The 15,715-nt window shown below is 43.7% G+C and overlaps 2 protein-coding genes across 2 annotated transcripts in view; one reads left to right on the top strand and one right to left on the bottom strand.

Moving 5' to 3' along the window:
- Positions 1 to 858, top strand: LOC138611053 (G-protein coupled receptor 35-like). The gene has a single exon (XM_069683940.1). The coding sequence runs from the start codon at positions 1 to 3 to the stop codon at positions 856 to 858; it is 858 nt and encodes a 285-aa protein (XP_069540041.1).
- A 2,729-nt stretch (positions 859 to 3,587) lies between these two features.
- LOC138611369 (semaphorin-6B-like) overlaps positions 3,588 to 15,715 on the bottom strand; it is a 32,056-nt gene continuing 19,928 nt past the window's right edge. The window contains exons 6-17 of the mRNA XM_069684435.1: positions 15,601 to 15,699; positions 15,430 to 15,520; positions 15,067 to 15,186; positions 14,345 to 14,433; positions 14,053 to 14,270; positions 13,835 to 13,966; positions 13,461 to 13,610; positions 13,137 to 13,313; positions 12,052 to 12,192; positions 11,106 to 11,183; positions 9,020 to 9,081; positions 3,588 to 7,701 (exon numbers count right to left, since the gene is read on the bottom strand). Coding sequence (XP_069540536.1) covers positions 6,716 to 7,701; positions 9,020 to 9,081; positions 11,106 to 11,183; positions 12,052 to 12,192; positions 13,137 to 13,313; positions 13,461 to 13,610; positions 13,835 to 13,966; positions 14,053 to 14,270; positions 14,345 to 14,433; positions 15,067 to 15,186; positions 15,430 to 15,520; positions 15,601 to 15,699 — 2,343 coding nt within the window. The 3' untranslated portion in view covers positions 3,588 to 6,715. The remainder of the gene's footprint in view (positions 7,702 to 9,019; positions 9,082 to 11,105; positions 11,184 to 12,051; positions 12,193 to 13,136; positions 13,314 to 13,460; positions 13,611 to 13,834; positions 13,967 to 14,052; positions 14,271 to 14,344; positions 14,434 to 15,066; positions 15,187 to 15,429; positions 15,521 to 15,600; positions 15,700 to 15,715) is intronic.

Below are 15,715 nucleotides of genomic sequence, written 5' to 3'. Positions count from 1 at the left end.
ATGTGCACAAACATCACCAACATCACCCGTTCCTGCAGCATGGAGACTCTCCAGGGTTTGGCGTACTGTCCTTTGCTTCTGCTTGGATTGGTTGTCAATGCTGCGGCTCTTCGGGCCTCCATCGCCCAGCGGGACCCCTGGACAGACACCCACGTCTACATCTTCAACCTGGTTATAGCCGACTCTGCCCTCCTCTTCTTCCTTCCCTTCAGGATTTATGATGCCTTCTTCTGCTTGTCAAAGACTTTGTTGTGCACTTTCCTTGTTAGCATACATTACATCAACATGTACGCCAGCATTTTCACCTCCACGGCCATCAGTGTCCATCGCTACCTGGCTATAAAGTTCCCTCTGCAGGCCAGGTCATGGAGGAGGAAGAAAAAGGCGGCTTTTGCTGTGTGTTTGGCCATTTGGGTGTTTGTTGTAACAATATGTGCTGTATTCTGGGAGAACAACCACCCCCAAAAGCTCTGGACTTGTTATGAAAGATGCAGAAATCAGCAGCTTCAACTACAGTTTCTGGTCATTCTGGTGAGTGTGGGCTTCCTCACTCCACTGTTCATCGTTGTTTACTGCTCCGGTCAGATCATCTGTGTCCTGTTAAAGGAGGTTACCAAGTCAGTGGAAACGAAGAGAACCATCGGCATAGTAACAGCAAACATGATTGTGTTTGTCGTCTGCTACACACCGATCCATATCGCCTTTGTCGTCAGCTACTTAAGCGAACCACCTCCAAACTGGCAGTTTACCTTGATGCCTGTACAAGTTTACATACTTTTGTCTGAATGGATCGCTTCCACAAACTGCTGCTTTGACTCCATCAGCTACTACTTTTTACTGAAACGGTATTATTCATAATTTGAGTACAAGAAAAACCTCAGCATCAACAATTTGTCATATTTCCTACATTTAAAGGACTAACAACCCCGGAACACAACAGTAATGGTTCTTTCCAGACAAGTGGGAACTCAAGAACTTCCCAGTACAAATTTCTGACTTCCGAACTGTGAAGTCGAGGTAGATGAATCTGCTCCGAGTTCACAAGTAGGAACTCAGACTTTGAATGGTGTTCCATAGCAATTTTGTAGTCGGAGGTCGGAAAAACTCGACTTTCGACTTGTCTGGAACGCAGCATAAGACCCGAGTGTGATGTTAAAGCAAAATTAAATATGGTCTATAACAAATCACGTTCAACCTGTATTATTATTAAGGTCAGCAGGGGGCGACTCAACAATTGAGTGGAAAATGAAAACATGAAAATGACCCTACTTCTCAGTTGATTCATTACCTCAGTAACATTTTCCAGTTTATTATTTTAATCACTAGTTTCATTTTTCATTTTCTTTTTTTTTTTTGTAAATCATGGTCCTATTTAGAGTAAGTAGAAGATAAAGCAGAGTATGCTACCCCCCTAGTATACCCCCTCAGCTTAGAGAGACATAGCAGTGCGTTTCATCCCTCTGGACCAAATCAAATTCGAGCTAAAAAAAAAGAACAAGAAAAAGATGGCGACATCCAACATGCTGAACTCCAGGCGTAAAAATGGTTGTCCACAAACCTATGGGTGGCCACTCCCAATACAGGGAGTATGGGACAATTTACAATACATGACATTGTTAGAGAGGTACCCCGATTTAGAGCTACATTTCAATCTAGTGGTCATGAGTACAACTATGTTTCTGCTGCGGCCTAGTAAATCAGCTTTATAATGTTTCCTGTGATGATGTCATTGGGCCATCACATAGTGGTTCGTGGACTACCACATTGAAGCCTTGAGTTTTGTTTTTAGCTTGACATCATCTTGATGCTTTGGAGCCAGAGGGGACCACATTTGGGCCCGAGACATACCAGTTACATTTGACCCTAAACTGATTGACAGGCTGCCATGGCATAGGGATCACAAAGTAGCCACACCATAAAGCATACCCTGCTTTATTCAATTTTACTCTAAATGATAAAATCATTTACAAGATGAACATCCTGCTGCGTGGAAGAAGGTGATTGAGCCCATAAACTAACTCGGATAATGTTTACCTACATAATAAATGGAGTCAGACGTTTGGTCATATGCTCAGACTTGTCAGACTGACATGTTCTGTAACATTTAGGGCCTGTGTCCACTAACAGTGGCAGCGCCTATTTTCAATACAAAACCAATGTCAACGTCAATGTCACTTCTCCCACACCGACCAATCAAAGTCAAGTCAATAGACTTCTTATATCAACTTTGTCAAAATCAGTGGTGAGGGAGAAGCCATAGGAGAAGCTAATCCTTTCGTTTTTTGAGGGTACAATTTCCTGTCTAGTGCTGCTTCTAAAGCCAGGACATGATTCCGTTCTATTGTTTTTATGTTTTCTTTGTAAAATTTCCTTGAATAAAAGCAAATAAAAAACAGAGCAATTTAAAACACACTTAAAGATGACTAACAAGGGAAGCAGAAGTGCTACCAGACAACTTTTGTAACCTAGCAACAGTAAGCGCCGTTGAGAAGCACTCTGAAATTAAGGTCGTGGGCGCTACCAGAGCAAAAAGGCCATTAGTGGACACAGGCCCTAACTTTTGACAAGAAGTGGCCATTGAGGATGTAGGGAGGAAAGACTGTTGAGTTGCATTATGGGAATTTTTCTTTTTTTGTGTTGTTTTTTTGACCATAGTTTAATACTACTTGGTTTCTTGTAACTTCCCATACTTAATGGGGGTCAATACAAAAATAACAGGAATACCCCTTTAAATGAGCAGATTGTTAGAATTGGCTATTAGTAAATACTAATTAATAATTATCATAACCAATTACATTTTTTAAATGTGTTTTAGATTTATTCTTATTAAATGTAGCCTATGTGTAAATGTGTTGTAAAAGTGAACTTATCGTATGGTTCAAAGTGAATCATCAGCCCCCATTTGGTTATATTCTCAGGTGATTTTAAACTCTAGGCATTTCTTTTTAAAGTATCATTAATAAAGTCAGTATTTACAGAGGCAGAAGTGAATGTAACTTGATCTCCTACATGTGGTGCTAATAATGAAGTTGCTATATAAACTCTTCAGCTGCTTTATGGTTTGGGTGCGTGAATGCTTTGTGATATAAATAACTGTTATCTAAGTCAACCTTTTGTTGACCTTACTGCTGTGTGTGTGATGTTCAAAGCCTTGTATCAAAGCTGAGAACAAGGGCTATTCTCATCCTTGCAGCAGACCTCTCAACTGAATTACAGACTGTATCGAGCTCAGTGGCACAGACAGACAATGTCCGGTCGATTCACGAGCACCCATGGGAGTCCAGACTTCAACACCCCCACTGAAAACTGATGAGTGAAGGCCAGTGTCCAGCTCCCTCTAGTGGCCATGAGAGTAAACGCTTCATAGATTTTCCACTGCCTCCCTGCTCTGGAGCTGAAGTTTCAAACTGCCAAAAGGATGACAAACATGCCTCATTTACAGGAAATAAAGTGCAGTAATGATATACATATTACTCTGGGAAGCAATACAGTCGTTAATGTATTTGTGTGTATGCGTAGGCATGCGTGTAATGATATGCATTTATTTCAATGAGTGCATTCAGAAGCACAGCCGACAACATTAGCAGTCAATTATATAATGCCGTTTAATAGCAGTACTCCAAAGATTGATGGTTATTATAACAGCAGTATCTTAGCAACTGCAGAAACTCGGCAGGCATCAGTCAAATGAGAAGGCTCAGTCCTGGCTGAGATCAGGCCCGCGACTCTACTCTAATAACAGGAAAACAGCTGAGCTCAGCAGTCAGCCAAAATCACGTAAATACTGTACATACATCTTATTCACAGCATCGTCACCGAGAGAAAGGAAAGAAAAGTCACACTTCAAACACAGTCTTGTCTCAGAAGAGCCTCCCGGAAACCCAAATACACTTCACCTTCAGACTGATATTTACACTATTTACACATGATACAGAACAGCTCCTTTAAAAATGCAAAGAAAGAAAAGTTCTTGTGCTTTTCCTTATTACTGCACAGTAAAACGACTATAAACAGAATAATAATGAGTACATTCATTCTCCCAGGATGCTGACGAGTATTTTCAAGATCCTCCAGTATGGCAGTTGGTTGGCAATGACGGACAGACGATCACTAAACAACAGAAAAGGGCTGCAACAATCAATCATGTCTGTAATCGATTCATCTGCTGAGTAATTTTAGGATAACTCGATTAATCGTTATGTCTTTGTCATTAAGGAAAATGGTCATTACAATCTCCCAGAACCCAAAGTGACGTCGCCAAAAGCAGCATATCCTCATATTTAAGAAGCAGGAACAAACAAATTCTTCACCAAAACTCTTAATCGATTATTCAAATATTTGGCGATTAACTTTTTTTCAAACGATTAATTGATTAATCGTTGCAGCTCGACAATAGAACACGACAAAAACGACGTCCAAAAATCAGGACACAAAATGAGATGTTCACAATTTTGAAGGTCTGCTTATGAACTACCTATTAATCATTATCCTTACATGTCCATTATCCTGGAGTCAGCACAGTTCATGTCATGGCATCAGTGAAAACATTACAGTATAATCATAAAGGGCATGACAAAGTATTCATTTTACATATTTACAGTATGTACGCGTGGCATCATGATGTGTCAGGGTGGTTCATACACAGACCTTCAAACACTGTCGTTAACATTCAGCAGACAGGGAGCTGGACACATGATCTCAATGACACAGATGAAACATTCGGCATGTACGGTCGAAGGCAAACAGATCACAAGTATACTGCAATAATCGAGAGCTCCATCATTGCTGACATGGCACTTAAAAACAAGTATCTCTCTGTGTTTTTGCTTCAGGATTCAGGCATCAGTTTATCATTCATAGCTTGGTTTTGGCACACAGACATAGAAAAAAAAAAAAACAGACACTGGTTACACTCAAGGTCAATCTCGGAGCAGATTGATATGAGACTCTTATGAAACCAAATTTCCATACATTATAAGTTATAATGGCATGATAAACGGTTGTTTTTTTATTATGAATTGATATTCTTGTTTACAAGCTCGTGCCTGATGTCCTCTTTTGGAGTTTCCGTCTTACATTAAATTTGATCTCAATCAAAGGTTACTATGTACAGATAAAACATATATTGCTGCAAGGTCAGCACAAACTTCATTCATTTGTCGACTACTGACTGGGACTGCGAGTGGAAATCAAGTCGTCTGTTCACTAGCTGTTGTTGGTGCAGCTCATTAAATCGAGTCTGACTTGCTTTTTGCTTCCTTATCTCGTCTCTTTTTTTATGACCTTCATCTCCTCGCTAACGCACACATTCCATGTTGTGTTGATCTATACGTGCCCGGTGCCGTGACACTTTGATGGGCTGGATATATCGTCCCATTTGCCTGCTGGGAACATTTCCATTACCCCTATTGGCTCGGAGTTAAGCCCAAGGTTTCAATCATCACCACTGTAACTGTCACTTTGTTCTGTATCACGTCTGCGGGACCTTGACCCACTGTTGGCTTAAGGGGGAATTCTGCCCAATAAAACCGGACTGTGTTCTATAATGGAGCATTAATGGATGTGTGTGTATGTGTGGACAAACCCTCAGGTGACGGTGAAGGACAGGGTGTTCATATATTGCAGTGCATTTACTTTGAATTCTCTAAAACACCTCTATCTCTCTTTTTCTTTCTTTCTGTCCCGCTTTTATTTTGTAGTCTCTCCAGTTTTCGGGTGCAATCTCCCCAGATGTCCACATGGAATTATTGGTCATTAAAGAGTACATGGCGTGTACGAAGGCAAACGAACAGAGAGCATGCGGTTGGCAGAAATAGTGCTGACATTTCAGTCCTGCACTCTGCTCCAGAAAGACGTGAGTTATGGTCCCATATCCCTGTGAGACAAGGTTAGAGGCATTTTAGCGCACACGTCCTGCTTCTCGTGTACACAGAATACTAAATACCGTCTGTCATCTGTACAAAAAACACCTTAGCATCTTCTGCGTGTGCAGCAAAGAGGAAAAGAGAGAAGGACTGTGAGTTTCCTCATCATCCATAAAAGTTGTTTTTACAGAGGGTTTATTTGTCTGATGAGTCACCTCCAGCTTCAGGTACTTTCACAACGTTCAGATTTTTTTCAATTTCACCTAAAGTACCTAGTTGGCAATCAGACCAACAGGTAATATAGTGGAGAACAGATGGGTGGCAGTCTTGTTAATGTTATCCAAGAGGGAGAAAGCATCCCACTCCTGCAGCCTCAGTTAATCTGCACAGAGAAGGCAGCCTCTAAGTGCTATGTCCATCTTTGTCTCCGTCCGCATCCTCTAAGACCCTCCTGTTCTGCTTTCTTTCTGTCTCTTTCTTCCTTTTTTCCCCTCCATCCTCTCTCCTCCCTCCTCCTGCTGCCGCTCAGTAGCAGGAGAGAGAGGCAACTCTGCAATGCAGACACAGCAACAACCTCAGTCCATCGGACCAATTAGCGTGAGCCAGGATATGAGTGGCAGACCCAGCAGCCAGTCATAAAGAGAGACTCATCATCGGTTGAAAGGGAAGGTGGGGGGGGGGCTGCCTGAGAGACTGACAGAGGAGACCAGAGGGGCTGAGTGACAAATCATGATGTCAGGAAAAGCAAAGGGAGGAGGAGAGGGAGAGGAGGGTGGACAGAATGAGGAGGAAAAGAGAGATCTGTGTAAACAAAAACAGAGTTCGGGACATTTTCTTCATTTCCTCAACAGTCACTGGCCATTCTGAGTCCTGTCACCGCAGTTCTTCTTACTCATCAGCTGGCTCAGATCCACCAGCTCGCCCAGCTCCCCTCGCTCCAGCGCCCCCCTCAGCAGAGCCCGGGTCAGCCCGGGGGTGTGCTGCTGGGACATGTAGGCCTGGGCGCTGGGAGGGGGCATGGAGGGCGGAGGCAGGGGGACGGGGACCATCCCGTGGCTGCTGAGGATGTATCCTTCAGGGGCCGGCCAGCGCAGAGGCAGCGGCTCGCCATACTCCATGGGGGCGCTGGGTGCTGAGACCACCCTGCGGCGCTCGGGGGAGTCCTGGGGGGTCATGGGGTACACATACTCTCCTGCAGACTTCCTAAGAGGGGCTTTGGGCGTCCCCTTCCCTCCTTTTTCTTGCTTGCTCAGGCAGACGTAGTGCTGGCGTGGCGTGTCGTTTCCCCGGCCCTCGCCGCCGTGTCTCCCGACCCCTCCCTGCTGGAAGAGTCTGGTGGTCAGGTAGACGGAGGGAGGCATGCGGCAGGGTGACCCCAGACCCACTGAGCCACCTCCCAGGTACGTCTGGCTGGTGTCCCACCCTCCGGAGTTGGAGTCAGACAGGCGTAGGCCTCTGCGTTTCTGCTGTGGCGTGTGCTCGGGGGTGGGCAGGAAACCTGGGTCCAGCTCTCCTGACTTCACCCAGCCATTGGGCATGACAAACAGGGTTTCCCCGCCCTGTGTGCAGGGGCGCTCCCCTCCTCCTTGTCGTGTCACACTGAGAACAGAACCTCCCATCCCACCACCGTTACTCAGCAGGCCTCTCTCACGCCGCTGGATGGAGGTCTGCGAGCTGTTGCCATGCCGCCGGTTGGAGGGCTTGTGGGCCATGATCCAGCAGACGGCTAGGCCGGAGAGCGCCGCCCCGATGGTGAACGCAGAGACTGCAGACGCCACGAGCAGGTTGAGGGAGACCAAGCTCTCTGGTTCTATCAGCAAACTCTGCTGCAGGATTCCTGAAGATTAAAAGACACAATTACGAAGATGACATTTAGCAGAGCAGGACAATGGACTTCCTCTTTAAATGTCTGTCCACAGGGGGCAGTTTAAATTATCATTATCATTACATATAGAGCTACTTCTGCTTAGTTCTTAATGCGTCATAATAAATCAATAACTAGAATAACACTCATAATTGGTGATCATAGTGCTCAGCTCCTCTCCACTCTGGCCTTGAGGCTCCACAGGCTCAGCTTCGGCGAGGCCTGCACTTGTCATCAGCACGGCTCAGACCACAGCAGCTGACTCTCTTTTTCTCCTTACACTTTCCGTCCTGCAGCTCTGCAAGAGAGTCTCTCCTCTCAGCACATACCATTACCTCAGTGTTTCCACCCAGCTCTAATCACTCCCATCTGCAGACACAGCAGCACATGCCGGCCCCTGGCTCGGGCCCCTGCTGCGCTTTCACCGCTCAGAGTCTGTCGGGTCTGCAGCCTGGCATCGCTGACTTCTACGGCTATCAGTTTTCTGAGAGTCGGAGGAAAACTAGAAGTCCGTATATCAGATTAAAATGAACGAGTGTGGCGAGGGCTAGGAATGTGCGATGTACCCTGATCTCACCAGAAACATTTGATGACTTTGAAACTGACCTAAAACAGTTCAGAAAGACTCTGCTGGAATGAAAATGACTTTCTTTTGGTTTCCACTGACTTTGTGAATTTCAGAGTAAGGTTCAAAGAGCCCCCCCTCTCTGGCGCTGCTGCAGCGACATCTGAGCTTCTCAAAAGAAGTGACATCAGTATTTTAGGCTATTTCCAGCTTGCTCACGGGCTACCCTCGGTCATTCCTCTCTCAGATGTAGACGCAGCTTCGAGAGAACAAAGCCTCCTAACAGGAGGATGTATCATTTCCCATTGTGCGGTATAGATGTATTGTCTACCTCTCACATCCTCCCTAATTAAACTGTCTCACACTGGGAGCGTTTCTGACCTGCGGAAAGTGAAGCTGAAACCAGAATCCCAGTTCCACTCCCACCTGATTCAGCACTGACAGAGACAACCAAACACTCAGCTGCTAGAATCAAGGTTAAATAGATCTCACTGACGTTGGGGGAAGAAACCACATTACACCTCGGATAATTAAAATGTGCTCTATTCACATTAATCGTCATCAATATCTTCTCACTCGGAAGAATCAGAGGATTTTTTTAAGGACAAAATGTTCAGTGACAAGTAGACAGAGGGAGTGTAATGAGGGAGTCGGCCACTAGGGGGAGCCTGCTCTCAGCCCACCGCACACAGACAGAAGCATCCATGTCATAGTGCTGCAACCTACCATCACAGTCTCCTAGGTGGGAGGTGGTGTTTCCATAATCCACATCTTGTTGAAAAGGCAGCCTGCAGTCACACACAGACAAACACATAAGCACATATAAAGACATCACACAGTGTCAATCGTTAAAGCTCCCTTTATTCACTGTTTACAGTTATGTGATCTCGTCTCATGTTACGGTCTAACATTAAAACTGACTTAAAACAAAATAATTAATGTAGGAATGGATTTTTTACCAACATGCTCTAATTTGCAAAGTAAACTGTACAGGAATGGGGACATTTGTTGATATGGCAGATATTGATGTGTCATTTGAGTGTAATGGGATACAACATTGATCCCATTATTGATTTTCTATTTTTTCTTGCCACATGTCAGAGAGGTCAGAGGTCGGGGTCAGCTGACAGGTGGTGACAGAGCTGGAAAAAGGGATTGATATACTAGGTACAGTGTTTGACTGACTCAATGCAGGTACTAGTGTTGCAACAATTATTGCTTCATATTTTTTATTTGAATAGAAATTTTAGAGAGATAATTATAGTAATTATTTTGATATTATTATTGAATAATTAAGGTCTGTATCTAGTACCCTAAATCATATAAATAATATACACCCTGACTGAAATACACAAACAAATACAATTGTTCATTAATCTATGACATATCACAATGATGTTTTAAGACGTATACAATTATCTGCTTGAAATAATAAATTCTGTCTGATATGTTTTTTCTGCAAAATACTTTAATTACCTTCTAAAAATCCCAACAAGGCATCTCCTCCTTCTCCCTCATAAAAATTCCTGGATCTGCACAGGCCCCGCCCACTATGCACTACGTTTCTCCTTTCGTAAATTAAAGCCTAAAACAAAACTCGTCTCTGCGATCGTTTAGTAGCGAGTTGTTGAAACTTAACTAGCTTGAAACGTAGTAATTAGTAGTAACGTTAACGTTAGTAGTCAGTAGTGAGTTTGCAAAAATTGTAATGACGGTTACAGCTGGCTCGCGCATCGCCAAAGTGGTTGCCATAGGTTGCACATAATGATATGCACAGCGTCACCCCGTCCATTAACGGGATTGGCTCCTTAGGTTTGTGACGTCTCAAACCTGCCAATCTGAAAACGTGTTGTTCAGCCTGTCCTTGGTACACTGCAGTTTTAAAGCAGACAGGCCCAGCCATGGAGATGACTGCTGATGTTGTCCCTGATATGTCTTGTAGCACATGAAGAACACCACATGGAGATGTTTACAAGGTTAAACACTTGAGTTTCACTGGAGGGGAAACTTAAATAATTACAAACCCCATAAAGACAGAGAAATGTTTCTTGCATCTTCAGAGTCTCTCCACGTGAAAAAACTTGAACTTTTTAAATGCAGATGGACATGAATCGCAATATGTAACTATAAAGCGGCTTACACACAATGATAAGAATAAAAGCAAGCTTTTACACTTAACTAATTTATGTTGTTTAATATGTGTGGACACCATCTTTAGTAATGGATTCAGTGCATGATTCAAAGGAAGAGTGAATATTTAATACAAAAATATCAACCACTTAACCAGTCTTGCTGAGTTTGTTGAATAATAATGGCTTCTTTGAAGTAAAACTAGAATATTTACCAGAGTAAGCTTGTTTTTGTTTACTTATTTATGCATTACTTTCTTCTTTATAGTGTTGTATTTGAGTTTGATTTAACTTTCAAGTCGAGCTGTTCCCTTTATTTCTGTTTCTTTTTTCTTACGTTTGTAACTATGTCCTTAAAGTCTCCTAAATGGACACTGTGGAATAAACAGGAGTCTAAAGACTTGCTTTCTATGTCTCTCAAAACACTTCTTTCACTACATCCTTTTAAACATTGTGTCCTTTTATCATTTTCTGCCTTAGTTTAAAATGCAAATCAACATTAGCTAAGAGGCCAGACCTTTGTATACGTATATTGCAACTTCACTGATAAAACTCCTTTCACACACAGCTGGGTTTAAAGACAGCCGCTCTGCAGAGGTAGGAAACTGGGGAGGGCTTGTGTGTGTGTGTGCGTGTGTAGGTGTGTAAGTAGGTGTGTGTTTGTGTGGGTGTGTTGTCCTCACCGTGTGCCTGGTCTCAGGAAGGAGCAGGTGCTGCCTCTGGTCCAGCCACAGTACGGGTCCCTGGAGGCTAAACAACTCCTGCACACACACACACACACACCAAGACATATAAAAAGTTAAAACGATCGAACGCCATTTTTATTATTTCAGCATAAAAACTCTCTCTGGGAAACTTAAAGAAAGAGTTCTTGTTCTCCAATCTGGGAGCCGATGCAATAACTGTGAATTTAGTGGGGCGGTTAGCTAGCTTACTGTCAAACATGCTAACAAGCTTATATCTAGACATAGAGGGTCATTATAACCTTTTAACTATAAGCTATGTTTCGATGGACCTATGAGATTTATTTGTGATGCTTTGAAATCCAATATGTAGAGGAGCTTTGAAAGGCTAAACCCTCATCTGGTTTCCATCTTCATACACAGCAGACACACATACTGTATGCAGTTGCTACTTGTTCTCAGCTTCCTGTATGTGAGTGTGATTTATGGCCGCTGTGGGGATCAGGTTCACAGTGTGCCGTTCTACTTCAAAACATCTTCCCCATATGTGCAGTGATAAACAAACGCCTCCTTGGTATTCATAATAAATCATCTATTTTTATTACAAACAAACTCAGAACAAGACGACTGAGGCCTCTTGTGTCAAGCTAAATGCTATATCCAAGGGACAAATGCTCCCACCATAGCATATCACACCAAGCTAGCTAGCTGCAGTTTGACAAACACTGTCCTTTGGTGACTGAAACAACAACAGAAACATATTTTAGTGGGACAACAGCACTAATCTGGAGTCATCGCACAAGGAGGAAACAGAAGTTGGCCAGTGAGCGGTGCCTTGGCTAATGTCCATTGCTACATTCAAACTGACCTAAATATCAGCCAAAGAAACATCCAGGGAGAGGAAACTACTCTCCAAGACAAAAACAGGCGACCGTCCTTCACTTACTTCATGCAGCGAGAGTGCAGGTGGCAGCGAGACGTGGGCACTCGGACCAGACAGGAGGGGAAGGCCAGCAGCAGAGTGTGGCTGGTCCGGTCCAACGACAGTGACAGGAGCTGACGGGCCTGAGGAGAGTCCTCGCCACACCTGCAGACAGAGACGGACACGTGTGTGAGGACAGGAGGCAGCAGACTGAGGTCAATGTACTCTTTTTGGCCTCAAATCAATCTGTGACAGGGTGAATAGGCCTCATCTGTCGGCACTTTAAGACAGTCAACCCTTATTCGCTTACACTTAGATAAATGGTCACAACATTATACCACAGAGGTTTATCTAGATCTACACAGACACTGAGCAGAGACCAGGCTGTACTGGGAAGAAATAAACTCTGCTTTGTGCTTAATCCTTATTCCATTTTTGATGTTCAGGGGTTTTACAGCAAGGTATAAATCTAAGCTAAAGGTTTTTCGGTAATACAAAAGGTTGGATGACAGGATGATCATTGAAACGGGATTCATATGTCATCATTAAATCAGACAGAGCAGCTTATTCAATAAGCTTTTTTTCAGACAAAATGCCAAATATTCTCTTGTTCAAGCCCCTAAAATGTGACAGTTATATACTTTCCTTTGTATTAAACCTATTTAACTGAATATCTTGAAGTATTGGAGTCATAGAAACATTATTTTAAATAAAAACTTTGGACATTTGGAAAATGTTATTTAACATTTTCTTTGGCTACATTTTTTAAGACCAATTATTAGATGAATAAAGTAAATACCTGTGACATTAATCAATAATAAAAAGGATTTTAAGCTCCTACCCTAAAGTCAAACCTCTTATTACATAATGTGAACGTACATGTAAAAGATGCAATGTAATAAACTATTATTTCTCCACTCTAAGCTTTCCTTTGAAATGTTACAATCAAATGTTAAAGTGTAACTGAGGAGTTCTGTGTTGAAAATCACTGCAGCTCTTCATTTCTCAAATGAAAGCAGGCAACATGAGACCCGATCTACCTGGAGCAACATGCTGAAATGTTTTATTTATTGGAGATCAAGGACGAATACGGCTCCACTCCTACTCACTTCTCTGGGTTGAATCCTTCCACCTCCTCCAGAAACACGCTGCTGTGGGAGACCGAGTCTCCGCTGGGAATCATTAGAAACTTCAGGATGGTTCCTCTGGTGGAGCCCAGGAACAAAACTGTTCGGTTCTTATGGGGACCGGCTTCTGTGTCCACCACCATCGACGTCAGCTGGTACCTACACGGACACATATGTACATGAGATCAATGTAAAACATTCTATTGGACCTACGGGCTATGAAGGAGGTTTTCAGATTTATGCTTCCTTTTTTCATGCTATGAAAAAGTTCTGCATGGGCGCTATAAAAAATAACTAAGTCAGTACCTTCCCATTGTCTTGACCACCCAGGGTCTGTGCCCCAGAAGGGGAACGGTCTCATCCATCAGCGGGTGGGTCTTCACGAAGTTCAGAACCTCATCTGGCAGCGTGTTAGAGGAGCTAAATCTGGATCCCTGCACTGCACATCCTCCTGGTCTGCAGACGCAGAGAGGAAAATAAAGGAGAGAGAGAGCTTTTTGCTGCTGCTGGAGGCTGTATAAAAATATTTGCTGAATAGTAGTGAAGCTGTGGTGTGATTGACAGTTTGAGCTTATGGCAGAGGAAAAAGTAGACTTTATGTGAGATAGATGCTCAGGACAGCAGAACTGCAGCATTCAGCACAAGTTCACCCCTTTTGCATAACAATGCCATAACAGTACCTTGGTTTCGGCACTGCCTCGTCCGGGACTGGAGTCCAAATAGACTCGGGGGATTTCTGCTCTTTAAACCTTCCCTCAAAGACGTGAGCGAGCTGCTGCATGTCAAACACACACACTGCAGAGCCAGGGATGCTACAACAGAAGAAGAAAAGAGACATTTATGAAGCAAAAAGTGTTCATGTTTCTTTGTGATGTGCACGTTTTGTGCAGCTCTGTACCTGTTTGGCGGCGTGGAGAAGAGACCCAGGATGACGTCTCGCCCCTGCATGTGGATGATGCCGCTGGTGGCGTGTAAGAGGTTGAAGTAAAAGTGTGAATCTCCCGGGACGGAGCAGTTGAGGCGGGCTTTCAGGAAGGTGGTCCACTGTTTCTCCAGGACGCGCTGAGAGCCGCCCAGGTCAGCCTTACACACACGAGCCACACGGGACACCATTACCTGGAATAAAACAAGCATCGTTAAGTAAAATGAAGAATAAAAGGGGAGAAAGAAAGACAGAGAGTGAAAAGCACCTTCTCTAGATGATGAAACTCCATCGCCATCTCTCTGAAGAAGAAATAAATATGCGGCCCCCACTCCATGGAGCTCACAAAGTAGGGCTCTGAAAAAGTCATATTAGAAAACACTGTTACACACATTCACACCGCGCTCACACACACACTCACACATACTAAACAGTAGCAACGCAGCGCCTGGGGCCAAAAGTAACCCTCCACAGTTCCCGACACTGCGCTGTAATAACAGCCACATCAACATAAACCGCTGCTGTCCACCAGCCCAGCTCATTAAATATTCATGTATTGTTTAATTTATCATCATGGACAAGAGGATACACATTATGTTTCATTTATTCAACCAGCATTGTTCCAACTCTGACCTGCTCCTGCTTTTTTTTCTCTCCAAGGAAAACAGCTCAACTTTCTAATAGGAGGCTCGTTAAAACCCTGAAACGGAGGAGTCGGACTAACCTGAATACATCACTCTGCCTGAGCCTGTTCCACTTATAAGGAATCTATTAAACATGCACCTAATCATGATTGGTGTCCCTGAATGTAGCTTATTATGTAGCCCCCAGAATCATCCTATTCACTCATAAGAGACAGCCGCAGCCTTTAACTTTCTTTCAGTCAACAATCAAAGCTAAAGGTGATGGTGTCTGTTATTTTCTTCTTTGTTGTCTACTGAAGGTGTCTGGCTCAGGGGGGTCATTTATGCATCTGTTCTGAAAAAGTACCTCTGAACCATTTGGAGTCGTGTTTGACCGTGCGCAGGGCGGGGCTGTCACCGAGGCTGCGATAGATCACCGCATCGATGGCGAGGAAGTCTGTCACGGTGCCCGTAAAGAGACTTCCATCTGAGAGCAGCGCAGAGAGAGGAAAGGAGGAGATTAAGAAGAAGGGGAAGATACAGATGGGGAGATAGCACAAGGTCAGGAAGATTAAAACCAAACAAGCAATGCGGCGAGAGGTCTGACTATAAATCATTTGCAAAGGTAAACACAAGGGCGCAGACGTTTCAATGTCTGGAGCTGAAAACTGAGTCTGATGTCTGCTAGAGCGAGTTCTTCATCTTTAGAGTGCAACAAACAAAGTACTACCTGCAAATAAAGCCACATTGGCATGTCGTGGATCATACGGGCAGCGTGCCATCCCACTGACAGGCTCTCCCACCAACTCCAGAGTGTCTCTCTGCAACAGGAAACAATTATTTTTGAACAAACTGGCAGACACACAGAGAAACACAGGCTGACAGAAAGAGGGATACTAACTGTGTAGTTGGCACACAGCGGGTTGAAGGCGTTTGTTCCACAAACAAACAGGCCTCCATGCTGGCTGAGCAGAACCTTGATGAAATTACGGCACTCTCCCTGTTAATAAAAAAGA

The sequence above is a fragment of the Semicossyphus pulcher genome, unplaced genomic scaffold (assembly GCF_022749685.1).
Source record: "Semicossyphus pulcher isolate SPU_LCO1_2020_fin unplaced genomic scaffold, fSemPul1.0.p SCAF_7, whole genome shotgun sequence".
Taxonomy (NCBI): Eukaryota; Metazoa; Chordata; class Actinopteri; order Labriformes; family Labridae; genus Semicossyphus; species Semicossyphus pulcher.
The sequence above is the reverse complement of the archived record's forward strand: the minus strand, read 5'-3'. Positions and strand labels throughout refer to the sequence as shown.

Coding starts and splice junctions, on each gene's coding strand:
- LOC138611053 (XM_069683940.1), top strand. CDS start 1: ATGTGCACAAACATCACCAACATCACCCGTTCCTGCAGCATGGAGACT.